This window comes from Plectropomus leopardus, chromosome 12 (genome assembly GCF_008729295.1).
Source record: "Plectropomus leopardus isolate mb chromosome 12, YSFRI_Pleo_2.0, whole genome shotgun sequence".
In the NCBI taxonomy this organism is placed as follows: domain Eukaryota; kingdom Metazoa; phylum Chordata; class Actinopteri; order Perciformes; family Serranidae; genus Plectropomus; species Plectropomus leopardus.
Genome location: NC_056474.1, coordinates 233,163 through 253,925, shown reverse-complemented (window position 1 = coordinate 253,925; position 20,763 = coordinate 233,163). Strand labels below are relative to the sequence as shown.

The window sequence follows — 20,763 nt, the reverse complement described above, 5'->3', positions numbered from 1 at the left end:
AGGAAGTAGAAGCCGGAGAGGAAGAGAACCCCGAAAATATTCAAGCAGGAAGCGAACAGACACACCTGTCCTCACGTGGGAGGAGCTAAAACTGCTACCAACAAATCACAAACACAGTTTGGTTTTTTGTTAATATGTGCGATCTCTTGAAGCTAAAACTACATCTGACGGGGTTTCACGTCCTTCGCCGCCTCCCCTCATTATCTTCCGCTCTCATTTCCTGAAGCCGTCCCGTCGTCGGGCCTCCGAGCTTAAAAAAAAAAAGACGGACAGCGAGCGGTGGGTCAGGTGGTGTGACACACCTGGCCTCGACGGAGCGGCATCCGGTCCTGCTTGTCACGTCACGGCTTAGAGACGCTCCAACTACGGCAATATATATATTCATTTATATATTTATATCGCTGCGAACCGCCGTCCTTCATTCAACCGACACACAGCCGCCGCCGCCGTGTTGAAAGTGATCGGCGACATCAGAAAGTCCAGTCCATTTTGACCCCTGCTGCTTCACCTGACCTCCCCCCGAAACCCGACCACCACACCGTCCTCGCTCTCTCACAGCCCCCCCCCATCAGTCTGCGGCGGCGGAGACGCTAAAAACGGGCGCTCCGACCGGCCCGAGCAGACGTCCAGGAGACCGCTGCGTTTTGTTCCAAAGAAAGAGGAAGTTCTTCCGGTGAGAGCGTGTCGGCGTGGCGTCCGTCAGAGCCGGGGGGGGGGGGGGGGGCAGCGGTGGTGAGGGGGGGGGGGGGGGGTGGGGGTTATGTTCCTCAATGTTCAGATTTCGCGGGTTGAAGGGAACCCGGCGTTGGCGTGGCGCATGGCACCACGGTTGAAGAGATCCCGCGCCCTCCGGTCCAGGAGGGGCGTCGCCGCTCCTCGACGGCCGAGTGGGGTGGGGGGTGGTGTTTCAGCCTCGTCGGGGGGTCGTGTCGCCTCCCCAGCCTCCACCTTTCCTCGCCGGTTTAATTTTCCGTTTTAGTTGGAGCTCGTCAAACTTCTGGTGTTTTTTTTCTCCTCCCGTTTCTCCTGGTGGTGGTTTGGTTGACGTCCGGACACAAAGCGCCGCCTCGGCCGGCCGTTCAGTGAGGCGGGTTCATGGCGCCGTGGCCTCGCTGCTGCTTCTGCTTCTGCTGCAGGAGGAGCTGCTCCAGCGCCGACGGGCCCGGCTGCATCATGGAGCTCGACCAGATGGACTGTGGGGAGAGAGAGAGTCAGCCCACGCCGTTCACACACACACACACACACACACACACACACACACACACACACACACACACACACACACACACACACACCACACACACACACACACACACACACACACACACACACACACACACACACACACACACCACACACACACACACACACTTTTCCAGGACTTCTCCAGGACTGTGAGGCCGGACATTCGTACCGCTTTGATTTTTACTGGAAATTTTTTTCACAAAGCACGTCTCTGAGAGCATGTTTATAAGATCTAATCCAGTTTTTTTTTTTTTTTTTTTAAAAAAATGTTTGTTTTATTTTTATCATTGGCCATTTTTAAAGAACAGATTTTGAGTTTTTCCTGGACTTTTCGAGAGCTTTGAAGCAAACTTTAAACATTCTTATTACTTTGATTTTTACTGGTGTCTCTGAGGACATGTTTATCGAATCTGATCTTTTCTAATCTTTTATCATTTTTTTATTTTCATCATCTGTTTTTGGTTTTTTTTGTTTTCAAAAAGTGGGGCTGATGTTTTTTATTTTATTTTTGGCTTTTTTGGGGAGGGACATGGCTAGATTCTGGATTTAATTAACTGCCAATATTTAATTTTTTTTTGAAAATTTGGGCCATTTTTTCTAAAAACTTGTTTGAACTTTAAAGAAAGGTTTAATTTTTTTATTTTTTGGCTTAAGGGCGGGGGCATACAATCTTAAATTTTTATATTTTTTTTTTATTTATTTAATTTAATTCCAGGCGTTTTTCAAATTAAATATGATTCTTTTTTTCTTTAAATGTTTTGATTTTTTTTCCCATTAATAGGCTTCTCTTATTATTATTATTATTTTTAATTTGTGTTTGAAATTAGTTTTTTAGCTTTTTTTCCTCCCCTTGCCTTTAAAAATTGCTGCTGATCTTTGAAGACAACCTGCTTTTGGAGGCTTGTTTTCTGATCCCGATCAGTGTAAAACCACCTGGATCGTCCCCGAAACCTCTGATGTCTCGGAGACGAGGACGTCCAGGACTAAAACATCGCTGCTTCTGGCAGAAATCATAAAAAACCTCAGACGTCTCCTGTGAGGAGATTCTGAAACGATTCATCTGAAATCATTTCAATAAATCGATCGATCAATAAAAGTCGTGTGTCAAATACAGAAACCGGCGTGTGTGACGGTGAAACAGACTGAGACGGGACAGAGTCTGCGGGGACGTCAGAGGACCTTGAGGCTGTCGAGCAGCACGGTGGAGGACGACTCCTCCATCGGAGACTCCTGATTGGTCCAGGAGCTGCCGCTCGGCCCCGCTTGGTGCCAGCTGGTGTCTGCGGCTGCAGAGGAGGCTGCAGCCGGCAGGTAGTCCAGACCGAACCCGCTGACCGCTCCTAAACAACAACAACAACAACAACAACGAAAACAACAACAACAACGTGTCAACACGTGGGGCTCACCATAGATTAACCCTTTAAACTCTCTGCTTGATCTCCTGTCTGTCAAATCAACAACGTTTGAGCTTATGGAAACGCCTGAGGCAGCACAAAGTCTACGGATAAAAATCAATAAATATAATATTAATCACAAATAAATAAAGTTCTCTTAATAGCTGATCAAATGGTAAATAGAAATTAAAAGTAAAAGGATAAAATAACAAATAATACATCTAAAAAACAAAAAAAAACTATAGCATCTGGAAAAAAGGACTAAAATGTATAAATAAATAGGCGATAAATCAATAGGTCAAATTTAACTAAAAGCCAAACTAATAAGGTAGTTGTTCATCATTCACACATCGAATTAAACCTAAATGCAGTTTCCTCGTCTTTCCACCAAATAATAAAGGATTGATAGTGGTATGGATGAGGACCAGGATCCTTAATGAGTCTCCATTATGGGATCGAGATCAATAAAACTAACGTCCCCGCTCTCAGGTGTCTTTACGTCAGAAAGGTTTCATGCATGTGGAGTTGTTCGCTGTGAGCAGGAAGTGTAATGTTGCCGTGGAGACGGCGAGTTAGGCGAGAAAAGCTGTGAAGACTCGTCCTGAACAAACCTCAAACACACAAAAAAATTCAGACTAATCCGAGTATTTACACCTACGGCCCGCAGGCCAAATGGGGCCCCTCACAGGGCCCCTGTGGCCCCCAACAATTTTCTAACTCAGAGTAAAAATAAAGTGACTCTGTCAATTGTTTTTGTCCTTTTAGTGTCCACAAAAAACAGCATCACACAGATCCCCCACCCCCGACAGAGGACACAACTGAGACCCGAATGTCCTAAAACCACAAGAATGTCCTACAATCCTAAAAATGTCCTACAATCCTAAAAATGTCCTGAAATCTCAGAAATGTCCTAAAATACTTGCAAATTATTTGGAGCTGCTGCAACTGGCCCCTATCATTTTGTAAAAGTGGCCCCCAAAGTAAAACAAATGTGGCTGCTCTGGACCCTCTGGACCCTCTAAACCCTCTGAACTTTCTGGACCCTCTGGGCCCTCTGAACCCTCTGAACCTTCTGGACCCCCTGAATGGGGCACCTCTCTCACCGGTCTTGTCGGCCTTCCAGCGGTCCACCACCCTGCGGTCCCGGCTGTCCGGGGTGCCGATGGGCCCGAAGTTGGAGAAGGGCATGGCTCCGTGGTTGTGCGTGGGCGGGGAGGACGGCAGGCTGCTGGGGTTGGAGGAGTGAGGGGATTGGCTGGCCGGGGTGGAGTGATCTGCCAATCAGAGAACAGCTGGCCGTCAGAGGCGGGCTCCGTCATGATCAACAAACATCCCGTCTGCACGTGTGCAGGTGAGACGTACCTGAGCTGGCGGGCAGCGAGGGGGACCAGGGCGTCCCTTCGAACAGGGAGTAGAGGGAGGGCTCCTGGTGCATCATGGGAGCGTCGGGCTTGGAGCTGGGCGGCAGGTTCTTGCCGTAGGCCTGACTGAAGATGCTGTTCTGGTTGTACTCCTGAACACACAACGACATCACAGCTCTGATCAGCGATTACAGACGACCACGCAGGCGGGTTTTCGTTCTGTTACCGCCTCTGTCACGACATCGGGCCGCGTCATGTGAACATGGAGTCACCATTTAGTTATTCTATTCAATAATAATTATGAATTTGTTGAGGGAAAGTCAAATATATATTTCATTTATTCCTGATATTCAAGTCTTTGTAATATTGACAGAAACTATTGGTTGATTTATACCGGTGCATCTGAAAAAGTTTGAATATGGTGAAGAAGTAAATATTCTTAGTAATTCCATTCAAAAAGATAAACTTTCATATTTTGTATACTAATTACACATAAATCGAAATATTTCAAGCCTTTTTTTGTTTGAATTTTAATGATTATATCTTACAGCTCATGAAAATCAGAAATCCAGAATCTCAAATTATCAGAATATTTACATAAAGATCATTCAAGAAATTAAAAGTATGTTAATTTATATACTCAGTACTTGGTTGGGGCTCCTTTACAACTAATTACTGCATCAATGTGGCGTGGAGGGTCACAGCTTTGGATTGCATTTTTCTGATTTTTTTTTTTTTTTTTTACCTTTTTCTCCCTGTAGGCCATTAATTATAAAAATAAAAACAGAAAAATGCTTGAAACATTTCAGTTTATGTAACGAGTCTAGAATATATTAAATTGTCTTTCTTAAATAACTGATGGAAAATATTGAGACGCAGCTGTACCTGCAAGTTGTCAAAAAAAGGATGACTGATGAAGCTGTCAGAAAACATTTCCTTGATTTTTCAAGGACCTGAAATAATAATTTAATTTAAAAAAATGTTCTTGCACCATTGTTTATCAGATACAAACTCAAAAATGATTTCAGCTGACATGAAGGGAGAAAGAAAAAACACGCAGAGAAAATAAAGGAATGTTTGTGAGGATTAACTTAACTCTTCAATGCATTTTAGAGAGTTTGTGCAGACAGGGGCAAGTCACATTCAAGGACTTTCAAGCATTTTTTTTTCATGGAAATAATTGTTTTCTCCAAAATAAATTATGTAAATATTTAAGCAATTTTTCTGGTTTCTTTTTTTTCTTTTAAAATTATTAGCTTTTTTTTTTTAAATCGCCAAAATGACGCCATGAATCACAGCCAGAAACTGTAAACAGAAATTATCATCAGATTTTCAAATTTCTGATGGTCCTCAAACACACCATATGTTATTCTACAGGTTCGTGACACAAAATTCTATTACTTTTCCAAAACTTTCAGCTTATATTTAGTTTTCCAAAACTTTTCCAGGCCTGGAAATTGCAATTAGCCTGACTGACTGCAGGTGAAAGCTTTGAACTCTGAGGTGACGGTCTGACCTGCATGGGGAAGCCGGACATGGGCAGCAGAGAAGACGACTGGCTGACGACCTCGGGGCCGCTGTCCATCCTGGTCTGGTTCGGCAGCTGCAGAGACGAAGGACAGACAGAGAGAGGACTCATCAGAGCGTGTCCAACCATCACGTGTTACTGTGTGACGATGTCCAACATGTCCAGCTGCTTCATTTGTCACCGTTACTGTCTGTGGTTTCATTTGCGGTTTCTCGTGACTGCGTAAACTACGAATGTCCTGATCGAGTTTTCTGACCAGATCCAAGTCAGTTAAATTTGAGTATCTGCTGATCTAGAGTCCTGATCTGATACGTCAATTTTCCCCGACATAATATTCAAATTATTAAAATCAATCCTGTGTACAGGTGCATCTCAAAAAAATCAGAATATTGTGAAAAAGTTTAATATTTTCCATCAGTCATTTTTTCTATTTTAATTTTTCTAATTATGACCTACAGCGAGAAAAATGTAAAAACAACAAGAATCTTACTTTTAGAAACTCCCGAGCTAAAACTGTAGTAAAGGAGCCCCAACCAAGTACTGAGTATATAAATTAAAACTTATTAGAAAATAAATTAAAAATTATTAGAATATTGATCATTCAGAAATGATCTTAGGATCATCTGTCCCTTTCAGAGTTTTCTCAGCAAGTCCAGTTTTAGCACATTGATTCGACTTTTTCTGACGTCACGGAAACAGACTGAGTGACACAGTCAGCGTGTTCAGTGAAGCAGGCAGAGGGGTTTTGGGTCTGGATGGGGGGGGGGGGTCAGGGTTTGGGTTTGGGTTTTGGGGGGTGGTGAGGATGGAGGTGTTGCAGGCAGAAGACAGGGCTACATACAAATATATTTGGTCCAGGAGCAGTGCTAAGAGGGCCAGCCAAGGCCTGGAAGAAATCAGGAGGCTTAGAAAAGACGAGCTCCTCCTCCTCCTCAAAATCTGCTAGAGTTTTTAACAGGTCAGGAGGTAGAAGAGGCGAGCTCTTGTTGTCCTAGTGAGAGATGAAGCCAGAAGAAGAAGAAGAGGAGGAGGAAGAAGAGGAAGAAGAAGAGAGGGGTAAAAAAAGAAGAGAGAAAGACAGAAGGCAAGCTGGTAAGACTGAGGTGGAAAGAAGGAAAGTTACGCTCAGAGCTGCAGACAGCTGAAAGCTGAACACACCACACACACACACACACACACACACACACACACACACACACACACTCTCTCTCTTCTCTCTCTCTAAACCCATCACCTTCACAGGAACAGTCGGAGGCAGCGAGCATCAGTCACCGTGCTCAGAGGGCTGCGACTCCGTCTGCAGCAAACTTCACTCATAAACCACAGAATCAAACTGCAGCGTTCACACAGCTTTAAACAATAACTTTCCAGGACTTTCCAGGACTCTGACGCAGATCTCAAAGACCTTACACACTCTGAAATGATCATCAGTTTTCCTTATCAGCTCGTTTTCATCACTAAATAATAAAAGGACTCAAATGGAATATTTAAATATAACTTATGCTTGTTGGTTGTTTGTGGGGGTGGGGGGGGCGCAAAAGGGGGGAGGCATATCCATTTTTTTAAATACTTATGGCTGAATTTACTTTTCTGCTTATTTTTTAAGAAAACATGGCTTTTTTTTACTTGAAAATGTTTTGGTGATTTTGGAAGAAAACATTTTGGGAACTTTTCACATTACTGAGGGTCCTTGGACACATCATGAGTTATTTTACATGTTTGTGAAACAAATTTCCATGACTTTTCCAAAACCCTTTAGGCCTGAAAATTTCTATATGCAAATTTCATGACTGTATGAACCCCGATGGAGCTGGGCGGTGAGCGGCTGACCGGCACAGAAAGTTATTTGTTTTGGGACAGCACAGTGCTCGTACTGAAGTAAAGAGGAGCAAAATTAACCCTTTAGATGGACATGTGTAACTGGTTAAAGATATCTTTAATGTTGATTGATTAGCAGTGAGCGATGACATCCCTAATTACAGCTGAAGGTTATTCGTTTCGGTGCAGCCTGATCGAACGCCAGAGCAGCGATTTCATTTCTGTCACCGTTCGGTCCCTTCAGCAGCAGTTTTTCTATTTATCGATTCTCGAGTTTTCCTATAACAACTGTTTTGAATCAAAGACCTAACGAAACCCTGCGGAGCATTTTAAAGAACGTCTCGTCTCAACTCAACCCGACTGAAATGTCCGCTGCAAAACGGGACAACCAAAAAGAGGAGAGCCGAGCAGGAAAAGGAGCAGAGAGACAGAAAAGCAGCGGCACCTCCTCCTCGTCTGTCGCCTGAGCGCCGCTCACCTCAAACGGGGGTCCCCGGGGCCCGGCGGGGCCGTCCTGCTCCGAGCAGAGACCGCCCGGCGGAGGCCTCTTCATCCTGTCCGCCATCATGGCCAAACCGTCCCCCATCCTGTAGGACGGCTCCCAGTAGAAGTCCTGCATCTTGACGTTGGGGTACTTGATCTTCTTGTCCATGCTGGGGAGCGGGGGCTGGGCGGGCGGCTGCAGCTGGTGCTCGTACAGTTTGAGAGGATCCTGCGCCGCCATGTAGAAGGCCGTCTGCGGCTGCTGCTGCTGCTGCTGCTGCTGCTGCTGCTGCTGCGACTGCTGAGGCTGCGGCTGCTGCTGCGACTGCTTCAATGACATCTGCATGGGAGGAATCTTCTGCAGAGCCGCCTGAGCCTGATTCCACATCTGAGCCGGCTGATCCTGGACCTGCATGTACTGCTGGGAAAAAAAACAAGAAGAAGAGCGACGCACGCGTTGGAGGGATAAGGGTGCTAGAGCCAGAATCTGTCTTATTTCTGGAGATAATTTCCCTTCTTCTTGTGCTCCCTGTCTTTATGCTGTATAGATAAGGTGTACACAGTTATACAAATATCTATTTTTCTTTTATAAAGAAGCATTTTATGGAGCTTATTTATTCCCTCATTCTGGGGAAGATGAACTGGTGCAGGAGGAGTTGTGATTTAGGTTTTGTCCCAATTCAACACATGAGACAACACACACAGACAACACACACGCGCACGCGCACACGCACACGCACACAAACAACCATCCTTTATAATATAGTAGCTTTTTTAAAATATATATTATTTTGAAACAGGCTGAATTCAGAATAACACTGAAGAGAGAGTTCTGTTTTTCGGTTTGGGTTTAGAGGAGGGTCATACAATTTGAGATGGCTGTGTTTTTTTTCCTGATAAAATTTTTTTTTAAACTATTGTTTTGATCATTTCAGCTGATTTTTTTTGTTTTGTTTTAACATTTGAGCAATTTTTGAAGAAAAAAAAAGAGGCTTTTTTTTAATCACCTGAAATGACACCATTTATCACAGCCAGAAACTATAAATACAGCAGTGAATTTCCAAATTTCAAAGGGTTCTTTGACACATCCTGTGATATTGCACAGGTTTGAAAAACAGCATTCCAAACTTTTCTGGATATTTTTAGTTTTCAAAAACTTCAAGGCCCGCAAAATTGCTATTTGCAAAATTTATGGCTTTTCTGGGTTTTTCAAGGCCTTAAGAACTGTGCAGCAATCACAAGTGCTTTTGGACTTTAAGACCCTGTGATTTGCCTCTCAGGCTGCCTGACGGAGCCACTGACCTGCTGCAGCCCCGGGTGGTGGGGGGGGCTCTTCCCCATCCCGACCTGCTGGCCCGGTTTGGTGGGAGACTGCTGCTGCTGCTGGCTCATCGCCTGCACCTGCAGCTGCACCGACTGCTGCAGGGCCTGGGGCTGCTGGCCCTGGGACGGGCCCTGGCCCGATGACCCGGGCCCCTGACCCGGACCGGGACCGGAGGGCCTCTGCTGGCTGTAGGGAATGTGGGACTGCTTCCCGGCCTGGGTGCCGGCCTGGGTGTGGACGCCCGGCTGGAGGAACGGGCCGGGGACGGACACTCCGGTGGAGAAAGTGAAACCCGGATTCACCTGGAGCCCCGGGAACGCCACCGGGGGCGGGATCACATACGCTGAGGGCGGGAAACCTGCGGAGGAACCAATCAGGAGCAGAAGAGCTGCGATCAGACACAGATTTACACATTTTTGACAGTTTTTTTTGTCTTTAAATGTGTGTGTGTGTGTGTGTGTGTGTGTACCTGGTCTGCTGGGCAGTGGTGGGAAAGCTCCAGGATGATGGATGGGGATAAACTGGGAGGAGCAGGTGGTTTGAGTTTGGGTAACGGGAGTCTTCTTCGCCTCCGACACTGGAGTCTTCCTCAGCTCTGTCTGAGCCTTCAACTGAACCAGAGGAGACAGATGAGGTTCACACACATTTAAAAAACATTTCCAGGACTTCCAGGACACCAAGTGGCTAAACGGGACTAGGGTGTTTGTCGTTAGACGTCATCACAGTGGACACGGAGGCTCGTTCAACCCGCTCGCCGCCTTCACAGCTTTACAGAACAGTCGCGCTCAAACTTGGATTCATCTGTTTAGAATATTTTTCTTTTTTAAGATTATTTTTTCTCATTTTTGCCTTTGTTGGACAGAGTGACAGCGTGACAGGGGGGCGAGAGGGGACGACATGCAGCAAAGGGCTGTGAGCCGGAGTCGAACCCTCGTCCGCTGCGGCGAGGACACTGCTTTCGTACATGTGGCGCCTGCACTACCCGCTGAGCCACCGGACGCCCCGTTTTTAATATTTAATATTTTAACGTGTTTCTACAGCGTTTGCCGTGATGACGTTTAAGTTGTGTGACCTCGATGTCGTTGGTTCGTAGCCGAACAGCTTTCTGCTTCTGAAGATTTCATAAACGTCTGTGCTGTAAAACACAGACGTTCATCTGTGAGGATTATCAGGCTGAACTAAACCTGTCAGAATCATTAACTTGTGGTCGTCACAGAGATTAGTTTTGGTGATAATCAAAAATCCCAGAAGGTTTTTGGCGAGGGAACCAGTGCGATGCTGACTTGGTTCACCACTCTATTTTGTATTTGCAGGTTCAATTTGCTGAAATTAAGGGTTAATGGAAACCCGCCTGGTGAAAGGTTTGCATCTCTACCTGTTTCCCAGCGTCCGCAGTTTTCTCATGAGCAGCTTTTTTCAGCTCGCTCTTCCTCTTGGCGTCCCTCTTCAGCTCTCCTTTGCCGGCGGCCCCGTTGCCTTTGGCGAAGTCTCGCCGCTCTTTGCCGCTGTCCTTCAGGTGATGGTTCCGCGTGGGCTCGCGGCTCTGCTCGCGGGGTTTGATGTTCTCCTTGAAGGTGACGACGGGTCGGTCGCTGCCGTCGGGCCACGAGCTCTGCGTCTTCCCCGCCGACAGCACCGACTTCAAGCCGGCGTTCCCGCCGTCGTTGGGCGTCTGCTCGGCGTTGGATGACTCCTGCAGGACCGGCGCCTCCTTGTCCTGCGGCTCCTCGATGGCCTGCTCTGGAATGTCGGTGATGAAGAGGAGGAGGCCTTCCTCGCTCACTCTGCACCGGATCAGCCTGCAGAGAGGAGACACGGAGAGACTCCTGATTGCCTGACCTCTGACCTCTGAGGTGACTCACTCACTGTCGGTCCTTCACACGTTTTAAAAAAGCCAAAAAATCACCGCAGAATTACTCCAAACAGCTTCGAAGACAAACTGTCAGACTGTCAGGGGGGCGAGTGCAGGGCATGTTTTATTTGAGAAAAAACTGGGCCATTTTTTTCTCTTAAAAAATGTTTGCTATTTTTGTGGGTGTTTAGGGTTTTATTCAAATAAAACGTTGGCAATTTCTAAACAAAACATACATATATTTTTTTCTCCTTTAAAATACCCACAGAAATCATTTCCATTTCTAAAAAAATGTTGCCATTTTTTCCTCCTAATAAACCGTTGACTTTTTTTCTTTAACAAATATTGCCAATTTGTTAGAAGATATTGGCAGTATTTTTTTTTAAATGTTTTGGTTATTTGTGAAGAAAACATGCCTTTCAAACACAAGGACCCTCTGTTCATACAAAAAAGAAAAAATATATAAAATTATAATACTTTGAGTAGCCCAAAATTACTCCTTTTAACTCTTAATAAAAAAATTTGCTCAACAAAAACAAGTGATGCCTCAGGCGACTAACAGACAAGTGCACTGAAGCTCTGGGATCACCACAGTTTCCTCCATAACACCGGGACAGAGCAGGTCAACACTCACCCCGGCTGGTTGTCCGCCACCCATTTCCCCAGACTGATGAGTCTCTGATGCCGAGTGTGGACCGGCAGCCCGTCCCTGTCCACCAGGATCCCCTGATGACCTTTGGTGAAGTCCAGAGACCTGAAACACCAACAGATGTCAGGACGTGGAACCACCCTGACTCATCTATGACTGGATCAACACGCTGACCCTGAAAACTCACCTCAACACTCAACATTCACCCAAACACTCAACATTCACCCAGACACTCAACATTCACCCAGACACTCAACATTCACCCAGACACTCAACATTCACCCAAACACTCAACATTCACCCAGACACTCAACATTCACCACAACGCTTAACATTCACCCAGACACTCAACATTCACCCAAACACTCAACATTCACCCAGACACTCAACATTCACCCAGACACTCAACATTCACCCAGACACTCAACATTCACCCAGACACTCAACATTCACCACAACGCTTAACATTCACCCAGACACTCAACATTCACCCAAACACTCAACATTCACCCAGACACTCAACATTCACCACAACACTTAACATTCACCCAGACACTCAACATTCACCCAAACACTCAACATTCACCCAGACACTCAACATTCACCACAACGCTTAACATTCACCCCGACACTGAATGAAGGTGTGAATTACCTCAGAGCCGGCCGCAGCGCCAGGAAACCCTGCAGTTCAAACTCCTCTGGCAGCGGCGTCACTGAAGAGGAAATAAACACATAAAACAAAGAAGGACATTGTTTTTATGCAAACATTTATGGTGATTTTTAAAGAAGAGATTTTGGTGATTTTCTTTTTTCTTTAAAAGGATTTTGCAGATTTTTAAAGAAAAAATTTTTGCAATTTTTCTTTAAATTTTGTTGGGCGAGGTGCCTGGTGGCTCAGTGGTACTTTAAAGTGTTTTATTTATTTTGAAAGGAAACGTGGTTTGGAACACATGTTTTCTGAAGAAATCACCTAAAATGACTCCATTTATCACACACATGATCTGCAACAACACAAGTTGAATTGTCAAATATAAAATCCTTGATCACATCATGTGTTACTTTGCAGGTTTGAGAAATAAAATTCCATGACATTTCCAAAACTTTCAGGGTATATTTAGCTTTCCGTAACTTTTCCAGGCCTAGAAACTGCTTTATGTGAATTCCATGACTCCTCCTGGTTTTTCATACCTGTGGGAACCAGGCACTTTTAGAAAGTCTTATTTAACATTTCCAAACAAACACATGAACGTGGATGAACGGGATACTTTGCAGATGTTAAACTGGTCTGTGTCGCGGCGGCGTGGGGAGTGCGTGCAGATGAACGGAGTTTGTCCCGCAGAGACTGCGAGCTGGAAAGGTTACGATCTAACCTCGGCACTCGTGTGGGAAAATAAATAACTGAATCATTTTCATCCTGTTGTTGCGGTCCACGTTTATAAAACCCGTAACCCGACGAGGACTCAGAGAAGAGTCGATGGCTGAGCTGGACACAGAATCAGTACCTGAGCAGCAGGACACGTCGTCCTCTTTGGGCTGGAAACTGTTGAGGATGGACACCAGCCAGGGCCAGACGCTGACAGACAGGAAGAAGACGATCAGTTTAGCTTCCTGCTGAGCAGTGATCGCACAGCGAGACGTGTGGGACAAAAGACTTACTGCTGTCTCTGGTCCACGGCGGCCTCGTGGAAGACGCTGGGTCTCAGCTTGAGCCAGTCCAGAGACACTTTGATGGCCGGCAGAGGACACTCCCCCATGATCTCCTCCCCCCGACTCTTGTTGAGCAAAGCTCGGCTGCACATGACGCCCAGGAAGGACACTGAGGGGACAGGAAGTCAAACACCGTCAAGGACCAATCATCAGGCAGCGGGACACTGGCGCTGCTCGACATGCGTGGTGTGATTGAAACGTTTCGCATGAGACTTTCGGTTTAGTAAACGCAACAAACCGAACGCTGAACTTTAAATTACATTTGACAAATAAATATACAGCTTCAACCAGGGGTCATCCACATTTTTAGCAATAACTTTCCAAAATTTCCAGGACTTTTCCAGGACTTTTAAGCAAATTTTAAAGATGATGCGTTCTGAAAAGGACCATCGATATTCCTTACGAGTTCTTTCTCATCACTATATGACAGCTTTTTATAATGTATACAATTTTTAAAAAATAATGACTTCAGAACAGGATCATAACTGAATATTTAAATATAACTGCTGGTTATTTATGAGGGGAGGGTGGCGCAAAAAGGGAGAGGCATGTCAAATATTTCATAAGCACTGGGGAGGGACTGGTGATTTTTTTTTAATTTTTTTTTTTTAGACAAAACATTTTTGCAATTATTTGTTATTTTAAAAGTTTTTTGTGATTTTTAAAGAAAACATTTTGGGGATGTCTCTTCAATTTAAAAACTGTGGCAATTTGTTGTGACAAAAAACTGCCTTTTTTTTCTTTAAAAAAATGTGTTTATTTTGAAAGAAAATTTTTTGGTGAGTTCTTATTTCTTTTTTTTTTCTTTCTGTAATTAAGTTTGGTAGCAGGTCACACTGAAGAGTACTGACTGTGTGTGACAGAGTGTGTGTGTGTGTGTGTGTGTGTGTGTGTGTGTGTGTTTTTCTTACTGAAGAGTCCGAGCAGCTGGAACCAGCTGATCTGCTGCTCGCTGCTGAAGCTCTGCTCGCTGCCGTCAGCTGTCAGGTCTCTGAGGTGGTGGAGCTCAAACAGGTTGATGATGGTGATGTGGACCAGCTGCTGAGAGCTGAAGGCTTTCTGCAGGATCAGCCTCTGCACGCACGCACGCACGCACGCACGCACGCACGCACGCACGCACGCACGCACGCACGCACGCACACGCACACACACACACACACACACACACACACACACACACACACACACACACTTTAAAATCCTGGGTCACGCTGCATGCAGGAGAAAGCAGGCAGAAACGATGGACGTTGTGTCTGAGTTTCACCTGAAACTGCTCCTCCAGTTTCTCACGCAGACCGTCCAGCTTGTCCAGACTCTTACTCAGGTAGACGTGGCCGTGAAACTTGATGAAGGCTCTGATAAAATCCGACACGCTCCACTTGGTTTTCACCTCATCACGGCTGCAGGAACACAGAGGGAGGACGGAGGGGTTTATACCGAGGACAGACATCAGACTCACACAGGAGACAACGAATAAAGCGAAATCCTCCTCTCTGACTGTAACTCAGAGTCCTGAGTGCGGCGTTACCTCTCCAGGGCCTTGGACAGGGCCTTCTGCAGGTTGGTGGAGGCTGCTGGGAAGGGGAACTTCACCGCGATGCTGCGGCAGTAGTAGAAGATGGTGGTGAGGTGATCTCCTTTAGAGGAGGCCAGGATGGCCAGCTGGTTGTACGGCTGACCTGCAGGAGACGCAGAGCACGGTGCACATTCACACAATCTCCAGACTCCGAGGCAACTTTTTAAGACAGTACATTCTCTGAAACTACCGTCGATACTCCTTATTGCTTCTTTTTCATTAACTTTATAAGCGCTTCAAAATACATATTATTTTAAAAATAATGAATTCAGAACAGGATTAAAAATTAATATTCAAATATAACTTAACATAATTTAGGGACTGTTCATTATTAATGAGAGGGGAGGGGTGCTGTAAAAAGGGGAGGGACTGATGTTTTTACTTAGGCTTTATGGGAGGGGCATACAACTTTAAATGGCTGGATTTTTAAAATTATTTTACTGCTTATCTTTAAAGAAAACATGCCCTTGAAGGCCTGTTTTTAAAAAAGTCTAATCTAATCTAATCTTTGACAATGACAATAATAATAATTATTATTATTATTATAACAAAAGATGCGTTAGACTCACCGTTCGATGGGACCAGCTGAGCAGCGTGTCTGTAGTACGACTCCGCCTGGCTGGTCTGGTTTCGATAACGTGCTGAAACACAAACAGAGAAAACTCGTGCCTTTACCGACCCGCAGTTTCAGTGTTTTCAAAGGTTCGCATGTCATTTCAGGAAACGTCACATAAAAAGAGGTTAACAGCCTGATTTCTCCGGGGCCGCCGGCTCTGGCAGCACTGTGAGGAGAGGACGTGGAGGTTCTCACCGATGTCTCCGAGGTGGACGAGGCAGTGCTGGCAGATGTAGGAGCAGGAGCTGGGCTGCGGCGTGACGATGGCGCTGGTGCTGCTCTGTTTATTGCTGATGATGCCGAGCTGAGACGACTTGACGCGACACGGCAGGTCCACGTTGAACACGGTGCACAGCTCCTGCAGTAACTAGAGGCAACACAGCAGGAGTCCATTACCCGGAGGACGCTCTGCGGTCCGTTACATAATATTTTTAAAGCCTGATTTTGAAAAGCGCATTTTGTGCGCAGAGCGATATGAGTGTGAGTATTTGACATTGCACAAAAAATAACAGTGTAAATATAAATGTTGCTGCTAATCATTGACATATCCTAGGCTGTGATTATTAAAACAATCTGCTTAGCATGTACTATACTGAAAATAATTCTTTTTTTTTTAATCTAGAAACATAGTGGCATTATGACAAAAAAACTGCCATTTAAAGGGTTAAAATTCTGCAAATTAATGAATATTTGATATCTATTATTCGGGCTGATGTTGGTTAAAAAAATGAACTCATCATATTAATGTATACCATTTTTTGAAGCTTGATTTCCAAAAGCACATATAGTGCCCAGAGCGATAGAGTGGGAGTCAGTTTGAAGCAGGCCCTGAGGGGCAAAAATGTGATCTCGTGCGATTGACCAATCACAGTGCACGCATGTTCGTCCTGACTCGTCTCGTGCCGGTAGAGTAAATACCGAACGTCAGGCTGACCTGTGTGTAGAAGCCACTCGCCGCCTCCAGAAACAGCGACAGGTTGGCCTGGACCTCGCTGCGGTTGGGGTTGGCCCGGTTCTTGGCCTGGCTCTGCAGCGTGGTGATCTGGTTCTTGAAAGCATGATTCCACCTGCAGAGAAACACACCATTAAAACCAGCCAGCACTCTTTTTTTTTCTGATGGCGGTGATGTTAGCGGCGTGGGCGCAGCAGCTTACAGGTCCTGCTCCACCTTCTTGTCCAGAGCGTACTCCAGGTCGGTCACCAGCATCTTCTGGTACAGATCCTGCAGGGCCTGCCGGGACGTCCACACCTCTGCCGCCCCCAGCTTCGAATCTGACACACAGATTTATTCATTCTCAGCAGAGCAGTTACATTAACATCTGCGTCAGCAGCACGTGCACAATAGCAGCTGTGATTATTCTCCTTTTACACAGCAGACACGCAAACAGGCTGCACAAATACGGTCAAAACAATAATCGCAACATCAATATTCACCATTATTTATCACCAATATTCACTGATTATTTTGACTGCACTTTCACATAGGACTGGGGGTGTTGAGCTCAAATCAATATTGCAATTAATTGAACATTTTACCTCTTTTCTGATTAATGAAAGATTATTTTGGTTTTTATTGGGGGGGGGGTCCTTCATAGTCCACTAGGAGGTCAATATATCAGTATTATGCATAAAATAAACAGGGGGGACATTTCCAGGTTCATTTGACCTCAGTATGTTACACTGTAATAAACATACTGAATTATTATTCATTTAACTATCCAGCATGATATAAGAATGAAAGCTCCATCTTAAAGGAACTTCAGGTCACATTGTGTTGATAATAGGTAAACCTCACCTGACCGCAGGACAGGATTGTTTATTTGGGGAGAAAAACAGGTTTGAGTAGGCCAACTTCTTCTCTAGCTGCCAACATCCCCAGTTCAATTCAATTTATTTATAGAGCCCATTATCACAAATCACAGTTTGCCTCAGAGGGCTTTACTGCGTACGACATCCCTCTGCCCTTAGACCCTCAAATCACCGACGGAAAAACGGTTAAAGAAAGGTTGAATATAATGTAATGTCCCTGTGGCCCTGGGCCCCAAAATCACTGTATCTGCCCCTGGTAATAATAATGACAGCTTAGAGCGAGCGTCTGGGTGAGACACGGAGCGATGCGTCCTGGTGTTTCTAAATAATTCAAAATCTGACTGAAGCTGAAACTAAAACAAAGTAGAAGTCTAAAGAAGTCACTTTGCAGCGCTGAATATTTGGCTGTTTGTTCTTTCAGACACTTTGGTGCTGTGAGGAGAAGCTGCGCTCTGAGTGGCTGTCTGTGTCGCTGCGCTGCTGTCGGATCATCAGCTGTTTACTAATGAAACGTCGCTTGGTTGTCCAACACTCAGATGTATTCGAGAGTCAAAGTTGTTCACTTTATCACATGACTTTTCAACACATCTGCTGTTGCAGCATTTTGGCGTGAGATTTGTCGTGAGAGCGTGAGACAGTACCCAAAGGCGTGAGACTCACACCAGACACAGGAGAGCTGAAAACCCCGGTGGGGAAAGGACTAACAAAATTGACTTTTTTCTTTTTTTTTTTTTTTTTTAAATAAAATAACTGTTCTGAAAATCGGTTTCAATTGATTTTTGATGAATTGCCAAGCCCTAGTTTCACGTATAAACACACAGAGCTCTGCTTTCACTTCATAGTCATCCAGCTCAATAACAAATCTTTGCATCAGATGATTACAGTTTTACAGAAACGCTTTACCCAAAATTTAATCATCACAGCTGCTATGAAAATCACCTGATTTCGGCACGTCTCTACTGACACATATCCACCATGTATTTTTATTTTTTTATAGAGCAGTCACAGTGCCGTGACGTGCTGCAGCATCACTGTTATGAATGAGTTGATGCTGAACAACAACGGAGATTAACGGTAACATTACAGCGTTGATGGTTCTGCAGATTGTGTTGTTTTTCAGGTAATTTAACGAGCAGGGCTCATACACATTTTTACTAATACATATCCTGGACTTTGCAGCAGAGATGAAGATTCACTGAGGAAGGAGTCCGAGGCGCAAACGTACCTGTCATGTCTGCCTTCAGGGCCTCTGCCTGTCTGCTCGCATTAAACAAAAAAAACAAACGAACAAGAAGAAGAGGAGGTTAGACGGTCCATCAGAGACACACAACATTAAATACACAACACCTCATGCATGCCCATCACATGAGTAACACACAGCACTCCTCCCCATTCATTAAGGGACTGTCTTTATTTATGAGTGGTGCAAAATATGTATTTATTTTAAATATCCTCTAAACCCCAAAACCTGCAGTGGGTTTTAAAGGCATGTTTTCTTTTTTTTTTTAATTGCCAAAATTACAGCAGTCTTCATAGCAAGAAAATCTGACAGTTACTTCTGTTTGAACAAATTTCAGACAGTCCTTAAATTAGGGCTGTGCATCTTCACTGGTCTCAAAATTTGATCAACGTGTCAATAAGTCGATTTGATTCGACGGTGCACCACTATCAACTGCATCCTTAATAAAACTAGTAAAAATTAAATAAATTAAGGATAAAAATGTAATGCACAGAATGCATACCATAAGATGGAAAACAAAACCCACTTAGAAAGCATTATTCAAAATACGTTTGAAGAGGTACAGCAGTGTACATAAAGCAAAGCAGGGAGCAAAGCAGCTGTAAAGTGAAGAGATACGTTTTTTGTTTTCTTTTAAAAATATTTAGCGATGAGGCCTGTCTGATATCTATTGGCAGTGTGCTCCAGAGCTTTAACTGGCAAACGCTGCATCACCAGTTTTCTTTTGGCTGTTTTTGGAAACCTCCGATAAAGCAGCTGCGGATGATCTGAGTGTTTGTGAAGGCGAGTAAGAAACAACCGAGTCAGTGATGTAACTTTGGACCTTAAAATCAGCTCTAACTGTTACAGGAAGCTAAAACTGGCCTGTTTTGGCCTGAGTTTTGGATCGGCCGAAGTCGCTCTGTGGATTTCTATATTTTTGCACAGCCGATGATTGAATTATTTCTCATTTTTGTACTAACCACCTTTGATATATGTATATACGTATATGTCTGTATGTCTGAAAAGTCTGAATGACAATAAATGCATCTTGAATCTTTTTTCGGTAAAGCAGTAAAAAGTGTGTTACAGTAATGGAGTCAGCTTGAAATAAAAGCATGAATCAGTTTTTCGGTGTCTTTTTCATTCATAAATGTCCGAACTTTAGCTATGTTTCAAAGGTGGAAACAAGACGTTAGCGGTCATACTGGAATTTGGCAAAAAATCTAATATCATGCATCCCAAAAAATAAACACAAACCACAGTCACACCGCGAGCCCCCTCCTCCTCCTCTGAAAATAAAGAACAGTCCCTAACAAAGGCACAGCCGAAGAGCTGATATGGACGCTGCCATCACTCACGCGCCCACCCTGGTCATTACAATACTGAGGATATGGAAAGTGTCAGCAGGGCTCCGACTAATCTCTGGATCCAAATACAAACAAACACTGAAGCTGCGCTACAAACCGACAGCTAGCTAACAGGAAACACACACACACACACACACACACAAACTAACCGACCGGCAGCTGCAGGTGAAAAAAAAGCTGCTGTTTATTGACACAAATCACATGTAACATGTTTCGTGTAACATGCTAACCTGACATACGCAGACAGGCGCTAACGAGCTAAAGCTAACTAGCAATAACACAGAAACGTGTCTGTGTGGCGGCAAATTTATCCTCAAATTCGCATTAACGAAACATTAAAACAATCTGTGGCGACGCGGACTTTTACGGTTTATTACATTTTTCGGGTCAGATGTGAGCGCGGTGTCTGCGGGCGCGAGCAGCGATCGTTTGTTGATGTATGAAGCTAACGTTAGCTAGCGCCGAGCTAAGGGGGTGGTCCCCAAACAGGCTAGCTTCAGCGTTAGCAAACGGACAAAACATTTCACCTGCCCGGTTAACCTGTCCGGTTCTTACCGCACCGGCACCGCGGGGGGCACCAGCGGGAGGCATCGCACCGAGCTTACCGGAGATATTGGGCGCAGAGGTTCATTCTGCTGGATCGCCAGTCCTTCAGACAACGACTGGTCCGGAGGCTAACGCTCCTCCCGGCGCCATCTTGTTCCTGTCTGACCCGCACAGAGCCGCACCGAGAGCGGGAGGGCGGGGGGGCCGGGGCACGCGGGGCCGCACCGAGCACAGTGTACGACATCCCTCTGCCCTCAGACCCTCAC

General features: G+C 45.0%; 1 protein-coding gene across 3 annotated transcripts; it reads right to left on the bottom strand.

Moving 5' to 3' along the window:
- Positions 1 to 713: 713 nt before the first annotated feature.
- Positions 714 to 20,660, bottom strand: smg7 (SMG7 nonsense mediated mRNA decay factor). 3 transcript variants are annotated; one of them, XM_042497274.1, is made up of 22 exons: positions 20,557 to 20,660; positions 18,588 to 18,619; positions 16,708 to 16,825; positions 16,488 to 16,620; positions 15,749 to 15,920; positions 15,507 to 15,578; positions 14,890 to 15,040; positions 14,626 to 14,761; positions 14,273 to 14,435; positions 13,311 to 13,470; positions 13,157 to 13,227; positions 12,307 to 12,367; positions 11,640 to 11,759; positions 10,529 to 10,952; positions 9,623 to 9,764; positions 9,132 to 9,511; positions 7,825 to 8,250; positions 5,517 to 5,603; positions 4,002 to 4,152; positions 3,743 to 3,913; positions 2,425 to 2,585; positions 990 to 1,193 (listed from the first exon to the last, which is right to left on the bottom strand). In XM_042497274.1, the coding sequence occupies exons 1-22, from the start codon at positions 20,580 to 20,582 to the stop codon at positions 1,080 to 1,082; spliced, it is 3,471 nt and encodes a 1,156-aa protein (XP_042353208.1). In that variant the 5' UTR covers positions 20,583 to 20,660; the 3' UTR covers positions 990 to 1,079. The 3 variants fall into 3 exon arrangements, with proteins under 3 accessions (XP_042353211.1, XP_042353208.1, XP_042353210.1); XM_042497276.1 differs by having other exon boundaries at positions 7,825 to 8,247; XM_042497277.1 differs by lacking the exon at positions 2,425 to 2,585 and having other exon boundaries at positions 714 to 1,193.
- Between the last annotated feature and the right edge of the window lie 103 nt (positions 20,661 to 20,763).

Bases quoted from the DNA above. Each gene is read 5' to 3' on its own strand.
- smg7 (XM_042497274.1), bottom strand. From the start codon at position 20,582: ATGAACCTCTGCGCCCAATATCTCCG. The intron at 9,765-10,528 runs GTAGAGATGCAA...CCTCTGGTTCAG, and splicing joins CTGCGGACGCTGGGAAACAG to TTGAAGGCTCAGACAGAGCT. The intron at 5,604-7,824 runs GTGAGCGGCGCT...TCGTCTCTGCAG, and splicing joins CCCGGGGACCCCCGTTTGAG to CTGCCGAACCAGACCAGGAT.